Consider the following 16144-nt stretch of genomic DNA (forward strand, 5'->3'; position numbering starts at 1 on the left):
TTCTTTGATATTCCTGCATGTCTATTCATTTTCGAAGTCAAAACCACATGATCATTCTCTCCAACTGATGGGAGAGATATCATTTCACTTATTATCAGCTCTTCTTCTGATGCTACGACCAAATCTAAAACTCTTGACTCTTGTTCCCTCTATTACATGTTGCCTAAAACATTTGTCCCTTAAGAATTCTAGACATTCCAACCCCTTATTACTACATGCATTTTCTTCTTCTTCCAGCTTATACTGCTGTAGTTAAAATATCCTAACAATCATTCTTCTTGCACTTGCCAAGTTCAACTGCCTAAACATCTCCTGCTCCCCACCCTCTGTGCTCCATGGTTTGTAGCAATGCCCCACTATAATCAATAAGTTAAAACTGATTTTACTGCTATCTTGTATACTAATAGGGTAATATCTTAGCAAATTTCTCTCTTATTCCATATAAATTTATTCAAACTGGCTCCATACCAACTTTGCTTATTTTGTGATTCATTTAAATATTTAATTTGACATCTTCACCAAAAACTGCACTTAAATAGCTGATATGCTGTACTTGGTTCTATTAGGGTTCAGTTTTTTTTTTTTTTTTTTTAATGCAATTCCGGCTCACAAAAGATTGTACATTAAACTGAACATGGAACTTTTTTGGGCCACTTCAGGCCCCTGATAAGCAGGGTGGTGGTCTCACAATGATATTCATCTCCCACCAAGGACAATTGCAAACATCCATGCCCATGGTGGGATTCAAATCCAAAGCATGTTAGTTGAAGAGCAGACATGATAACCACTTGGCCAGCCAGGCTGTGCTAATTTTTTCAGTGTTTCTGCCTATTTCATAGTTTTTGTCTTTGTATTCCTGATTAGTTTAGTAACAAATTTATTCAGAGCAGTTATTTTAGTTAAGGAATTCTTAAAACTTATACTGGATTTTAATAAATTTAGTTTAATCATTTATCCAAGTGTGAGCAAACAAAGTTTGCACCTGAAAATATCTTCAGGACTGAGGTAAGGTAGTACAACACCATGCAACTCTTAGCAAAGGTGGCCAAGCTAACATCACTCCTATCTCATTCTTGTGTAGAGGCTTAAGTGCTGTGAGGACATTATGTTGGAGGTTTAATGGACTTTTTACAGCACTCACAAAGAATTAAAATGGAATTTAATACTTCCTATATTTCGTCCTAGTCACTAGGACATCTACGGGGATTACAAAGACAATTAATGTAACATGCACACAAAAACTTACAATACTAAGACCAACCACGTGGGTGACAATAAAGTCCTATCTAGGTGGAGTGCCCTCTAAGGGCAGTTGTAGGTGGCCTGGAATGTAAGGTGGGACCTCTGGCGATGACTGTTTCCCAAATCTTCGGAAGCTTAATGCAACCATATTTGTTAAGATTTGGTTGGTTTTTGAGAGCTGCTGCTGCTTCTAAGAAAAGTCTCTCTTTCTTGAATTTGCTGTGGTGGAGCATGGTGGTTTTTTTCCATGATACTCTGTGGGTGGTGTCCAAAACATGGTCAGCCAAGCCTGAATGGCCATAGTTGTGTTTAACGATGTACGACTTGTGTTCCTCTAGGCGGATGGATGCTGATCTGCCTGTCTGTCCAAAGTACGCAAGCTTACAGGAACAGGGTACTTTGTAAACTCCACGCAGAGAGAGAGGAGGGAGCTGATCTTTCGTAGAACGGATAAGGGTAGCCAGTTTGCGGTAGGGCTTATATGCTGTGTGTAGGTTATACTTTTTTAGTATCTTAGCTATTTTTTCCGAAGTGCCACGGATGTAGGGTATGGTGATGGCATTTATAAATTCTTGTTGATGAGAGGGACGGGGAATGGGGGTGGAATTGATTATTTTTTTGATACTGTGTTCGCTGTAGCCATTGGAGAGGAAAGTTCTGTGTATGTGGTTAAGCTCAGTAGTGAGGGCGGTTCCACTGGAACAAAGATTGTGGGCTCTCTTGGTAAGGGTTTTAATGATGCCATATTGTTGTGAGGGGTGGTGGTGGGAGAGTTTGTGAATGTATCTGCCTATGTGTGTGGGTTTTCTGTATACAGTGAAGGCAAGTGTATCATTAGGCAGGCGCGTGACTAAGGTGTCTAGGAAGGGTAAACAATTGTTCTTTTCCTTTTCCATAGTAAACTGGATTCTTGGATGTAGGCTATTGAGATGACCAAGGAAGGAATCTAACGTGTCTGGGCCATGAGGCCAAATAGAGAACACATCATCTACATATCTTAGCCAGATAGAAGATTTGAGTGGGGCTGAGTCTATGGCTCGTTTTTCGAAATCTTCCATATAGAAATTGGCAAGGGGGGGTGAGAGGGGGGAACCCATGGCAGTTCCCTCTATCTGCTTGTAGATTTTGTTATTCCAAGCGAAATACCCAGAGTTGATGGCAAAGGAAAAGAGATCTAAGATGTCAGGGGGAAAAACGTTTTCTAAGAGAGATAAAGTGTCAGTTAAGGGAATATTAGTAAACAAGGAGGAGATATCAAAGCTTACTAATATGTCTGTATTATTCAAGGTTAAATTTTCTGTGAGGACTTTAAAGTGGGTAGAGTTTTTTATATAGGAAGCTGAATTTCCTGTGAGGGGGGACAGAGAGTTGGCCAGCTGTTTAGACAGTCTGTAACAAGGTGCATTGGTGGCATCTACTATAGGCCTGAGTGGGGAATTAGGTTTGTGGATTTTTGGTAGACCGTATATTCGGGGGGGACGGGAGCGGAAAGGTTTAAGTTTTTTCGTGACGTCGGGGGGCCAGGAGGTTACTTTTTTAAGTAAGATTTTTAATTTCTTAACTTGCGTTTTTGTGGGGTCGTGTTCTAACGGGATGTAGGTAGCGCGATCGCGGAGGATAATGTTCATTTTACGATTGTATTCGCTGGTATTAAGGACAACTGTGGCATTACCTTTATCCGCTCTGGTGATGACGATACTTTTTTCTTTGCGTAGTTTCTGGAGAGCCATGCGTTGGGAATAAGATAAGTTACTTTTTGGAGGCGACGAGTGAACGAGGATGTTGGCTACGTCGAGTCTGATGTTGTTGGCTACTTCCGACGGTAAGCGACTGATCCCCCGTTCGACGTTAACCATAACATCGAGCACCGGCACTTCTCTCGGGGCGACGGCAAAATTACGGCCGAGGCAAAGGGCGCTGACGGCATCATCGTTGAGCCTTTTGGACGAGAGGTTTATTACTGTCTGGAGTGGTTGAATTTTTGGTTGTGGTTTGTCTTTAACCAGGCTGTTGTATTTCTTGACGTGTTTGTTTTTTATTATTATCACAAAGTATTAAATTCCATTTTAATTCTTTGTGAGTGCTGTAAAAAGTCCATTAAACCTCCAACATAATACACTCCTATCTCAGTATCTCCTATAATGCAAAACACATCTCCCTGCGGATATGTATAATGTTATGCATTAAACGAAGGGCCACTACCCATACCGGTTTCGATCTTTATTGAGGTCTCATCGGTGGAAGCCAGGCCCTGAAGTGGACATACCAGGCAGAAGCAATGGAGAAGTCATCTTTACCTATAGGAGTTGCCATAAGGTGTGCCACCTTATTATTAAATTACTCTGGATTTAGAGAAAGATGTTGAAAGTTTATTTTGTACTTGGTTAAACTATAATAAATTTAGTTTAATCCTTTATCCAAGTGTGAGCAAAAGATGACCTCTCCATTGCTTCTGCCTGGTATCTCCACTTCAGGGCTTGGCTCCCACTGACGAGACCTCAATAAAAGTTGAAACCGGTATCGGTAGTGGCCCTTCCCTTAATGCATAACATTATACATATCTGCAAGGAGATGTGTTTTGCAATATGGAAGATACTGAGATAGAAGTGATGTTAGCTTGGCCACCTTAGCTATAAGTCCCTGGTGTTGTACTACCTTACCTCAGTCCTGAAGATATTTTCAGGTGCAAACTTTGTTTGCTCACACTTGGATAAAGGATTAAACTAAATTTATTATAGTCTAGCCAAGTGCAAAATAAACTTTCAACATCTTTCTTTAAATCTAGAGTAATTTAATAATAAGGTGGCACACCTTATGGCAACTCCTATAGGTAAAGATGACCTCTCCATTGCTTCTACCTGTTATCTCCACTTCAAGGCCTGGTTCCCACTGACAAGACCTCAATAAAGGTCAAAACCGGTATGGGCAGTGGCCCTTCCCTTAATGCATAACATTATACATATCCGCAAGGAGATGTGTTTTGCATTATAGGAGATACAAAGATAGGAGTGATGTTAGTTTGGCCGCCTTTGCTATGAGCTGCCTGGTGTTGTACTACCTTACCTCAGTCTTGAAGATATTTTCAGGTGCAAACTTTGTTTGCTCACACTTGGATAAAGGATTAAACTAAATTTATTATAGTCTAACCAAGTGCAAAATAAACTTTATACTGGATTTATTTAGCATTTGACATGACTTACTTGACTTATCTAGGCACTGTCAGCTGGGGGGGGGGGATTTTGGCCTCAAGCACCACATGACGCCACTAGGCACGGTCCTCTGCATCCGCTATGTTCCAGTCTTTAGCCCAACAGCCTGCAGATACACCCATCTCCTTCTCGGTCTCCCTGGCAGCCTCCCTGATCGGGGTCAGGCCTCCCACACTTGTCTCACAGTCCTTTCGGGGCCCATATGGTGCAGGTGTCCCAGCCACTGAAGACGCCGGGCTTGCAGCTCCATCTGCCATGACCCCTCCATAGATACGTCGTAGCATCTTATTCTCGAATACTCTCAGGTGGTCGGCTTGCTTCACTGTGAGAGTCCATGCTTCGGCACCATACAGGAGAATAGGTCTGATCAAAGTCTTGTATAGTCCCACCTTTGTAGTCCAAGACAGTAAACGCGAGGCAAAAAGGGGACGCACTTGGAAGCAGGCCACATTCGCAGCAATCACCTGACTCTGGACAGCTTCGACTTTGTTGTCTTCCGTCACAATAGACCCCAGGTACCTGAATTCCATCACCTTCTCAAACTGAGCAGCTCCCTCTTGATCTTGAGCAGCATGGCAACTCATGAAAAGGTGCTTTATCTTCTCGGCGTTTATCTTCAAGTCAACGTCCTCTGCAGCTTCCTCAATAGCAGAAACCAGTGCCACTGCATCGTTCCATTGGTGCGCCATGACATTCAGTTCGTCTGCATAGCCAAGAATCCTAACCTGCACCCCCATGTCAACTCCACCCGCCATTTGCTGTATGTTTGTAATTACTTTTTCCAGCACTAGATTGAAGAGAATCGGAGAAAGCCCATCACCTTGCTCCACACTGGTCTGTACTTAAAATGGGTCCGACACATCACCTTCTCTTTCACTGTTGCTCTTGAACCAGCTACATACACCTGCACCATTTTTCGGAGTTTTCGAGGAATTCCCAGCTCTTCTAACACGTGCCACATTTTTGGGCGTACAATTGAGTCATAGGCTTTAGAAAAGTCGGCCTGCATTCCGACGGAGTACATATATCCCCACCATATAAATGGTGGGGATGTCCAGCAGGACATCCCCACCATTCTTCAGAAGCTCCGTCGGAATGCAGTCCACTTCTGGAGCCATGTTATTTTTCAGCATGCAGACTATGTTAGCATTGGACATAGTCTGCATAAAGTAAAGAGCTAACTCGAATATCTGCATATTTGATATTAGGTTTAATAACACTTTCTTTCATAAAGTTGTTTATATAGATGCGAGTAAAAGTGGAGATAATCCACATCTTCTCTTACACTTGATTTTATGAACCTCCATAGCTCGGTCAGTAGACAAATCCCTTTGGTTGGAAAGATCTGAATTACAATTTATGACATGAGGAACCTCTATTAGGGCATTTTGACTAAGATGAGCTACCCGGTCTCATAGAGAGGTGAAGGGCATTTTCTCCTGGAAACTCAGGTTTTACAACTCTAAAACACAGGCAAACTGGCACTGTGAATACATAGATCTATAGACATAGAACGATTTGGGGAATGATGATATCTTACAGTGGTCCCAGACTAGGAACTAGTAACTTCTGACCAACAGCTGTCTTGGATCCAAAGTCAATAGTGGTATCCTGGATGTTCCCATATATTAACACAACCTGACTTTACATTAAACTGCTGACCAACTATAATAGATTTAGTTAACATGCTGACCAACTGCTGCTGTGTAATGTCCCATTTATCCCATATATTTCTATCATTTAACACATATTTTTTTCTTGGAACTTTGTTATATATCTTTTCCAGGTCTACAGAGATCCTCGTTAGTCTACATTGCCTTCTTGAATATGTTAAATTAAAAAATCTAACCTTCAAAGTTCCTGTTTGGCCCAAATCCAGATTATTTTTCCCTATCGTTCTACAACACAATTTTCCTCAGCTTCTTCTCATGTATGCTTGATGAATATTATTATTATTATTCAGGCCTCCATGGAGTCAAAAGGCTCATCGCAGGAAGTCCTTCCTAGGAAACACAGTCTTTCAAGACTCATAGCGGGAAGTCCCTCCTAGGAAACAAAAAGTCAATTATACACTCCTTAAACTTATTGACCGTTCTCACTCTCACCACTCTATCAGCAAATGCATTCCATGGATCAATCACCCTCCATGCAAAGAAACCACTTCTCACCCTCTTGCTCACAGTTTCCTTTCGTAACTTCCAGGAATGGCCCCTTGTCATCACTCCTTCCTGTTGTTAACCAAGAGAAAGAACTCCCCTATGTCTACCCTGTAACTACCTCTCAACAGATTAAAAGTCAAAATAATATCACCTCTCCTTCTTCAATTCACCAAACTCTGCAGTCCACATTACCTTGGCCGATCCTCATAACTAATATTGTACAGTCCTGAAACCATCTTTGTTATCTGCCTTTGTACCCTTTCCACAGTTAATTCATCCCCTTGAAATGCTGGGGACCAAATCTGAGAACAATAGTCTTAAGTGTGGTCTGATCAGGGTCTTATACAAAGGAATGATAACTCTTTTATCTCTGCAGTTCAGTGTCCTTCTCAGTATTGCAGCAATCTTCTATGTTACCTTCATCAACTTTGCAACATGTCCCCTGAATTTCAGGTTTCTAACAATCATCAATCCCAGATCTCTTGTCTCCCCTACTTCCTCCAGTAAAACTCCTCTAATAGAATATTAAGTGTCCCATTGATGTGTCCAAAACCTCAAGACCTTACAATTTGCTGCATTAAACCGACATCCCCCATTCATTTACCCATCTGTCTAGCTTATTTAGATCCTCTTGCAGGACTACCACATCTATACTATTACTAATAACACTTCCCAGCTTCACATCATCAGCAAACAACTGAATATCCCCCTGCAATCCATTGCTAATGTCATTGATATAAATGTTAAAAAATATAGGTCCCAGTACTGAGCCCAGTGAGATCCCACTTGAAACCTTCTGCCTTCTTGAAACTGCCCCACCACACACAACTCTGATACCTATCAGACAGATAATCCTGAATCCAGTTGACCAATCTGACATCAAAAACCAAGTGCTGCAACTTAAATATGAGCTTATTGGCATCCTTTCAAATGCCTTCACTAAATCCAAGAAAATAGCAGTATATGCCTTTCCCTCATCTACTGCTCTTGTAACTTTATTATAAAAGGCTAGGATAACTAAAACAAGATTGCCCCTTAACAAATCCCTGTTGACTCTCACAGATAACATTACCCTCATCTGCCTAATGCTGTATGCAGTCCCTCAATAATTTCTCTAAGATCTTAACAACTACTGATGGCACACAAACTGACCTATAATTTGAGACTTGCAGTCTGCTACTACCCTTACGCAAAAGCACTCTCTTATTTTCCTTCCATTCCCTGGGCACTTTTCCCACAGTCAGACTTTCATTGAAAAACCAGGTCAAAGGAGCTGGCTGTTCTTTAGCACATTCTCTGAAATCTTGTGGTGAAATACCATCCAGTTCCACTGACATCCAGAGTACTCATTATTTGGAACATACTCTCCTCCTGCACCTCTAAACCCCGAACCTGTCCTATCAATCTACTATTAAAATTTACTCCACCGGGATGAAATATGCCAATAAAGTGTTCACTGAACAATTCCACTATGTCCTGTGCATCAGTCACTCTATTCCCATTTTTATTTCATAATGTAATTCTTCTACAATCATTTCTCCTCCTACTGGCCATATAGCTAAAAACTTCCCTTGGATTTTCTTTGGATCTTAGGGCCAATCTCTTCTCATATTCCAGTTTCATCTTCCTTATCATACTAGTCACTTGTGTGGTTTTATTTTCCTCTATTATACATTGGTTTCATGAAGACTCTACTCTAATCATTTGGAATTCAATCTTTCAACTATACTTTCTGAATTATATAGTGCAGTTATATGTAAAACCTTTATAACTCCATAAGTGAATATTTCAAATATCATCTAATCTGGCTGCCTTTCCACATTTCAGGTACTGATATGTTATTCCTGACTGCATTGCTTTTGAATATTTTCTATTGCTGCTTCTGTCATTCTGATTATGCAATATTTCAAAGTAATTTCTCCAGACAAAAAAAAAACTTTATGTATAGTTTTTATCTGTAATTATTTCTGATTCCTTGCTAACAGGAATGATATTTGGAAGAAGTTAAACAAGTTGCTAAAAAAAGAAGTTCCCCATTAAAACACCTATATGGAGCAGTGTCCAAAAAAAAGTGGTAGCACACAAGCTGCTAAAATGGCTTATTAATACCGGATTATGAAAGAGTTTCTATTTAAATATACGAGGTGGTATCAAAAAGTTTCGAGACTAGCTCTGTTTACGAGAAATTACTTAATTTATCTACATCTACATACTATCACCTTCAAAATAGCCCCCTTGCATATCAATACAGCGCTCTCAGCATTCTCGGAAGTCTTCTTTTCGAAGCATGTCAAGCACCTTCTGCGATTCGCACTGAATCTCCGCAATGGTTTCAAAACGCTGACCTTTGAGCTGGATCTTCATCTTCGGGAAGAGGACGAAGTCTGCAGGAGCCAAATCAGGTGAATACGGTGGGTGCGGAAGTGAGATCGTGTTGTTTCTGGTGAGAAACTCACGTGTGAGGAGAGCTCAGTGACAGGGTGTATTGTCGTCATGGAGCATCCAGTTTTTCGTCTGCCACAGATCTGGTCGCTTTTGCCCAATGTCTTCCCTCAGATGCCTTAAAACCTGGCAGTAGAACTCGCTATTGACGGTCTGGTGCCTGAGGATGAATTCTCGATGCACAATGCCGCGAATGTCAAAAAAGACAATGAGCATGCACTTGGTTGAGCTGTGGACCTGCCTCGCCTTTTTCGGTCGTGGAGATGATGGGCTCTTCCACTGTAAAGATTGTTGCTTCATCTCAGCATTGTACCGGTGCACCCAAGTTTCATCACCAGTAATGATCCTCGACATGAAGGATGGGTCATCCACAGCACGCTGATGGGGTTCTTGGCAGACTTTGACGCGGTGTTTCTTTTGCTCCTGGGTCAGCAAAACTTGGCAGAAACACGGCGCATGTTCAAATCACACGTGATGATTGCCTGGACTGTTCCGTGTGACACACCGACAATGGCAGCAATGTTGTAGAGTGTTCTCCGACGATCCTCATGCACAAGTTGCCGAATGGTTTCGACATTTTTTGGGGGTTGAGCTCGTTGAAGGTCTTCCTGATCTCTCATCGTCTTCCAGTGATGTTCTTCTGCTCTTGAAGCACGCATGCCACTCAAAACACCTCGAACAACTCATTGCAGCATCACCGTAAACTGGCCGAATCATGTCAAACATGTCTGTGGCAGATTTGCCCAGTTTCATGCAAAATTTTACGTTTGCTCTTTGTTCTAACTTGCTGTCCATGATGAAATCGCGATGTGGTAATGCAGGTGGTCAGAATAGCATCAGTTGCACAGTTCCTGATATACACAGGACAATGTCTTTTGGCACACTGACTTATGAAGGTTGGTGCTCCCTGTGACTGTGCATGCAGCCTTGTGCTGCCATCTGTCGGCGTGTTACAAACCTAGTCTTGAAACTTTTTGATACCACCTTGTACGCTAGATATACAAGAGAAAATAGAGCAGGCATTATTTTTAATGATAGATGGCTAGTAGAATTTATTATTAGAATGCATATCTATGAGCAGTTTAGGAACATGTCTGCAGAAGAAAAAAAAACTAGGCCTTCAAATAATGAATAGGTGGCTCTCTCAATGGATAACAATGATACCTAAAGCTTGAAATATTTAATAACGATAAATACATTTAATTCTACAACTCAAATTTTTACTAATAAAGTTGAAAGTTTCTCAAATTGGTTGCTTACAGATTTTTCATCAATAGAAAAGACATCACTTCCATCTCCAGACACAGAATACTTTATAGTGCCATAACCATCATATGTGTCTCTATCAGAAGCTAGAACAGTAAGTAAGGTTTGTGGATACGTTGCAGACTCTGAAATGCTAGTTACATAGGACTATATAGAAATAGAAAAATAAATATATATATATATATATATATATATATATATATATATAAAATGAAATATTGCAAATTTGACATGATTTGGATAAAGAAATTCATAACAACAAAAAAAAATAGACAAATAATATTGTATTTTTATAAACAATGAATGAGACATTTAAATGCATGTAAATGTTCTGAATACAAAATGGTAATCCAAGTAGTAATTACATCATTATTAATATGTTCACTGCTACTGGCCTAATGTGCAAACTTGCTGCCAGCACCATAAGGATGCGAGTATCTTCTCTTCAAAATTATACAACTGTAGATGAATTTTTCTCTATGCCACTATAGCTACAATTTTTTTTTTTATTGAAAAAAGTTTGCAAATAAAAAGTTTGATTATATTACTGGTTTAAAGATTCTAGTTTCACTTGGGTGGAGAGTCTGCGGGTAGCGTAGTAATATTTCATATGAAAAATACAATACAAGATAACTTGTAGTTGACATCCTCATTTCGACAGCCAGCTATGAGTAATTTCATAGTTGGCTGTCTCTTAACTACCCAATCCAAAATAAAATACTTCGGATTGGGTGGTTCATGAGAGTAGTTGTCAAAATTGGGGAATAGCAGTGAGTTATATGTTAATTGGGAAAGAAATTTTGAAAGAGGAATGAATACAAGAAAGAAAAGAAATAAAAGGAGGGGGGAAAGAGAGAGAGAGAGGGAGAGAGAAGGGTATATATTATGATAAGAGATGAGGTTGGTATTTCACTAATTAGCATTATAAGTGGAATAAATGGAATAATAAGGAGGAAGCATTAACATATGCTTCTTACAGTCTAGGCAGATGGGACACTGAATTAAAAATAAAATGAGCTTCATGGGAGAAAATTATGATAGAGCTTTCAAATTTAGGTGCATTCTAGATTTTAGTTACATGAGCATCTTTAGGGTATTTTAGTTTGGATGGTGGTCTTCTCTGCATTTGTGATGGACAGAAAAGATGGTAGGTGATAGATGAATTGTTTTATGTTTCAGAAAATGAAATCTGTCAGAGCCTTCACGGCAATGAATTTTATAAATGGTGTTGCTGTTGTAGTGAATGTGAGTTTCTATCAGTGTGAACTGAGATTTCGTAGTAGGTATCTGGTAGGGAAGACATATTCAGATTGAGGTGAGGAGTGACATTTCATGAAGTAACTCTTCAGACTTAGTTGATGCTTTAATAATTATATCACCTGAGCGTAGCTTCCTTAGAGACTTTAGAGATCCTGACAACCCTGTTAAATCCTTTTGGATGATAAAAGATGATGTTTTTCCAAGTGGATGCTCTCCTGTTGAATGTGGTATCGAGAAATGTGTATAATGAGTGCAGCTTCAGATGTATTATGCTTCTTATTCTGATTTTCTATTGGTATTTCCAACCTCTGATAAACAACAGGATGAAGAAGTATTAATTCAAAATAGGAGTTAGTTTCTGTACCAAACTCTGCAGTCCGCCCTCCCTTAGTCGATCCTCATAACTCATATTGTACAGTCCTGAAACCATCTTTCCACATTCAATTTATCCCCTTCAAATCCTGGGAACCAAATCTGAAAATAATAGTCTAATTATGGTCTGATTAGGGTCTTATACAACGGAATGATAACTCTTTTATCTCTGCAGTTCAGCGTCCTTCTCAGTATTGCAGCAATCCTCTGAGTAACCCTCACCACCTTTGCAATATGCTCCCTGAATTTCAGTTTTCTGTCAATCATCACCCTCAGATCTCGTCTCCCCTACCTCGTCCAGTACAGCTCCTCCAATCGAGTATGTATCCTCCCATCGATGGATCCCAAACCTCAAGACTTTACATTTTGCTGCATTGAACTGACACCCCCCATTCATTTGCCTACCTGTCTAGTTTATTCAAATCCTCTTGTAGGGCTGCCACATCTGCACTATTACTGATAACCCTTCCCAGCTTCACATCATCCACAAACAACTGAACGTCCCCCCCTGCAATCCACTGTCAATATCACTGATATAAAGGTTGAACAATACAGTCCCAGTACTGAGCACTGTGGAACCTCACTTGTAACCTTCTGCTTCCTTGATATTGCCCCACCATACACAACTCTTTGATACCCATCAGTCAGCCAATCCTGAATCCATTTGACTAACCCGACATTTAAACCCATGTGCTGCAACATAATTTTCAGCTTATCATGTAAAAGCTGTCAAATGCCTTTACAAAATCCAAAAAAAATAGCAGTATATGCCTTTAACTCATCAACTGCTCTTGTCACTTTATTATAAAAGGCAATAATATTACTAAAACAAGAGTGCCCCTTAACAAATCCATGTTGATTCTCACAGATAGCATTATCCTCATCTGCCCAATGCTGTATATAGTCCCTCGCTAATTTATCCAAGACCTTAACAACTACTGATGACACAAAAACAGGCCTATAATTAGACACTTCCAGTCTGCAAGCTCTTTTATGCAGCAGCACTATCTTACCTTCCTTCCTTTCCCGCAGCCAGACTTTTATTGAAAAGCCAGGTCAAAGGAGCTGTCAGTTCATTAGCACATTTTCTCAAAACCTGTGGTGAAATACCATCCAGTCCAACAGCTTTACTGGTATCCAGAGTACTCAGTATTTAGAACACACTCTCCTCTTGCACCTCTAAACCCTGAACCTGACTTATCCTTCTAGCATTAAAATCTCCTCCAGGATGAAATACTCGAAAAAAGTAGTCACTGAACAACTCCACTATGTCCTCTGCATCAGTCACTCTATTCACATTTTTATCCCACAATGTCATTCTTCCACAATCGTTTCTCCGCCTACTGGCCATATAGCTAAAAAAATTCCCTAGGATTTCCTTTGGATCTTAGTGCCAATCTCTTCTCATATTCCAGTTTTGCCTTCCTCACCATTCTGGTCAATCTCCAGGCCTTTATCTCCTATATTCTTCATGTATCTGTCCTCTACCCCACTCCTTTTATAATAAATTTAGTTTAATCCTTTATCCAAGTGTGAGCAAACAAAGTTTGCTCCTGAAAGTATCTTCAGTCTGGGGTCACTACCCAGACTAGTTTCGACCTTTATTGAGGTCTCTTCAGTGGGAGCCAGGCCCAAGCTGAGATACCAGGCAGAAGCATTCGCAGGTCACCTTTACCTATAGGAGTTGCCAAATGGTGTGCCACCCTTTTTTAATAAATTACTCTGGATTTAGAGAAAGATGTTGAAAGTTTATTTTTCACTTGGTTAGAGTATAATAAATTTAGTTTAATCCTTTATCCAAGTGTGAGCAAACAAAGTTTGCGCCTGAAAGTATCTTCAGGACTGGGGTAAGGTGATACAACACCAACTTCAATACCCCTCTCCTTATATTTCTTCCATAATCTCTTTTTCAACTGCAGTTCCCATTTGATATCGTTTGTCATCCACTTTACAGCAAATTGTGTCCATTTCTTCACCCATGGAATACAGCTTACTATTGCTGTTAACAAATATACCTTCACAATTTCCCACACACTAATGATATCCTGGCCTTCCAATTCCTCCCTCCCTCCATGAAACTTCCAGAAGTTGACATCTAAGACTATTACAATCACCTGCATTATAATTCCACATAAGTTCCTGTCTCTTTGATACTCCTGCATGTCTATTCATTTTCCAAGTCAAAACCATATGGTCACCTCTCCAACTGGTGGGAGAGATGTCATCTCAGTTATTATCAGCTCTTCTGATGCTATGACCAAATCCAAAACTCTTGAACCTCTTGTTCCCTCTATTACATGCTGCCGAAGACATTTCTCCCTCAAGAATTCAAGAAATTCTATCCCCTTCTTACTACTTACATTTTCCTCTTCCTGGCTTATACTGCTGTAGTTAAAACCTCCCAAAACAATCATTCTTCTTGCACTTGCCAAGCTCAACTGATTAAACATCTCCTGGTCCCCACCCTCTGTGCTCCCTGGTTTATAGCAACACCCCACTAAATATCTAGTCTTGGCAACTTCTACCTCACACCATATGCTTTCAAAGCCTCCACTCTTAGAGGACATAAGCCATCACTCATCATAAGCAGTAATCCACCACCACATTTTCCTTTCCTATTCTGCCGAAAAATGCTGTACCCTGCCACTTCAATTCCATTTATTATATCATCCTCCATCAACCATGTCGCAGAGATCTCAATAATCTTTGGCCAGGTTGATGCTATCAGCACCACCAATTCATCTCCTTTATTTCAGATACTCCTGGCATTAGTATAGAGCATAAAAACGTCACTGCTTCTATACCTATCATTGTCCCCTCTCGACCCCCCTCGGCTCAATGTTACCTGATGTCATCCAACTTCCCCCCAAGCACCCATTCTCACAAGAGGCCACCCCTGCTACCATCCTCCCTGGGAATTCTAGTTTCCCTGCATTAAAACACTAACTCGTTCAGAAAACAGCAATCTTTACAGATGCCTTTGTCCTTCCTCATTCAAATGCAAGCAGTCTCTAGCATACAGTTCCCTTCTGTCCTCAAATGCCCTCCAAGCATTCACGTATTCCAATCCTCTCTCCTGACACATTCTGGCAATTATGCGATTCAGTATTGCTGTTCTTCTGCTCAGTTTGTCACTATCATACCTGGGCAACACACACACACACAATCTACCCTCTCTGAGTTTTCTTTTGCACAACTTCAAGCAAGACTCTCAGATCTCTCGCCACCCAATTTACACTGCCTCTCAAGTCATTCGTACCCACCATCACAATTATTTCATCCATTCTTTCACTCCTCTTAATTGCCATAGCCACATTTGCTATCATCCCTTCAGGCAAACACACCTCTGGCATCCTATCTTGCACACCAGAGATCATCGAGTCTCCATACATCACCTCTAACCACTCTGTTCCTTGATTGTTCACCTGCATCCCTCTCTCTCTTCAAACTCCTTCTCCCTGTGTTCCTCTACTTACCTACTGTCCTCGCATCACTCTGTACCTGGTTCCAGCACTCCCTCGCATTCTTCTCAATTCCTCTCTCTGACCATTTCCATTCTCCCCTCCTCTATCATTCCCATAACTCTCTCTCACTCTCTCTCTCTTCTACTGTTTGCATTCTCTCCTCTTCTATCATTCCCATATGTCTTTCTCATTCCCTCTCCTCTACTGCTCCTAATTCTCTCCTCTTCTATCATTCCCATACCTCTCTCTCTCTCTCTCTCTCTCATTATCTCTCTCCTACTGTTTCTATTCTCTCTTCTAGCATTCCCATACCTCTTTCTCATTCCCTCTCTCCTACTGTTTCCATTTTCTCCTCCTCTATCATTTCCAAAACTCTCTCTCTCCCCTTGCAATTATATCTTCCATTCTCCTAATCTGATCTTTCACACTTCTCATCTCATTCACAAGACATTCCACCTCCTCTTTCAGCCCATCCATCTCTCTCTCTCTCTCTCTGCAAGTCAGTCACTCTTAATTGAAATTCATTCTCCCAAACAAGACCATCTCCGAAACTTTCACAGTCACTCACACCTTCCACACTATCGACTATTATTTTCTCATTCATAGTTCTTGCTTCATTCTCTACTATCACACTACTTGTCTTCTGATATTCATTTCCTATTCCTGGAGCAACTAGGTCAGTTAATGATATATCTACTTCATTTATTTCCTCCCACTGCCTGCATTTTGC

At 40.6% G+C, this 16144-nt stretch overlaps 1 protein-coding gene across 1 annotated transcript in view; it reads right to left on the reverse strand.

The window, feature by feature from the left end:
* Positions 1-16144, reverse strand: part of Cad74A (cadherin 74A) — an 850889-nt gene that overhangs the window by 465178 nt on the left and 369567 nt on the right. Inside the window, exon 23 of the mRNA XM_090396473.1 lies at positions 10313-10465. Within this exon, the coding sequence (XP_090252599.1) occupies positions 10313-10465 (153 nt within the window). The remainder of the gene's footprint in view (positions 1-10312; positions 10466-16144) is intronic.

Source organism: Typopeltis vanoorti, chromosome 8 (genome assembly GCF_054136105.1).
Source record: "Typopeltis vanoorti isolate ZY-2024b chromosome 8, IOZ_Tvanoo_1.0, whole genome shotgun sequence".
Classification (NCBI taxonomy): domain Eukaryota; kingdom Metazoa; phylum Arthropoda; class Arachnida; order Uropygi; family Thelyphonidae; genus Typopeltis; species Typopeltis vanoorti.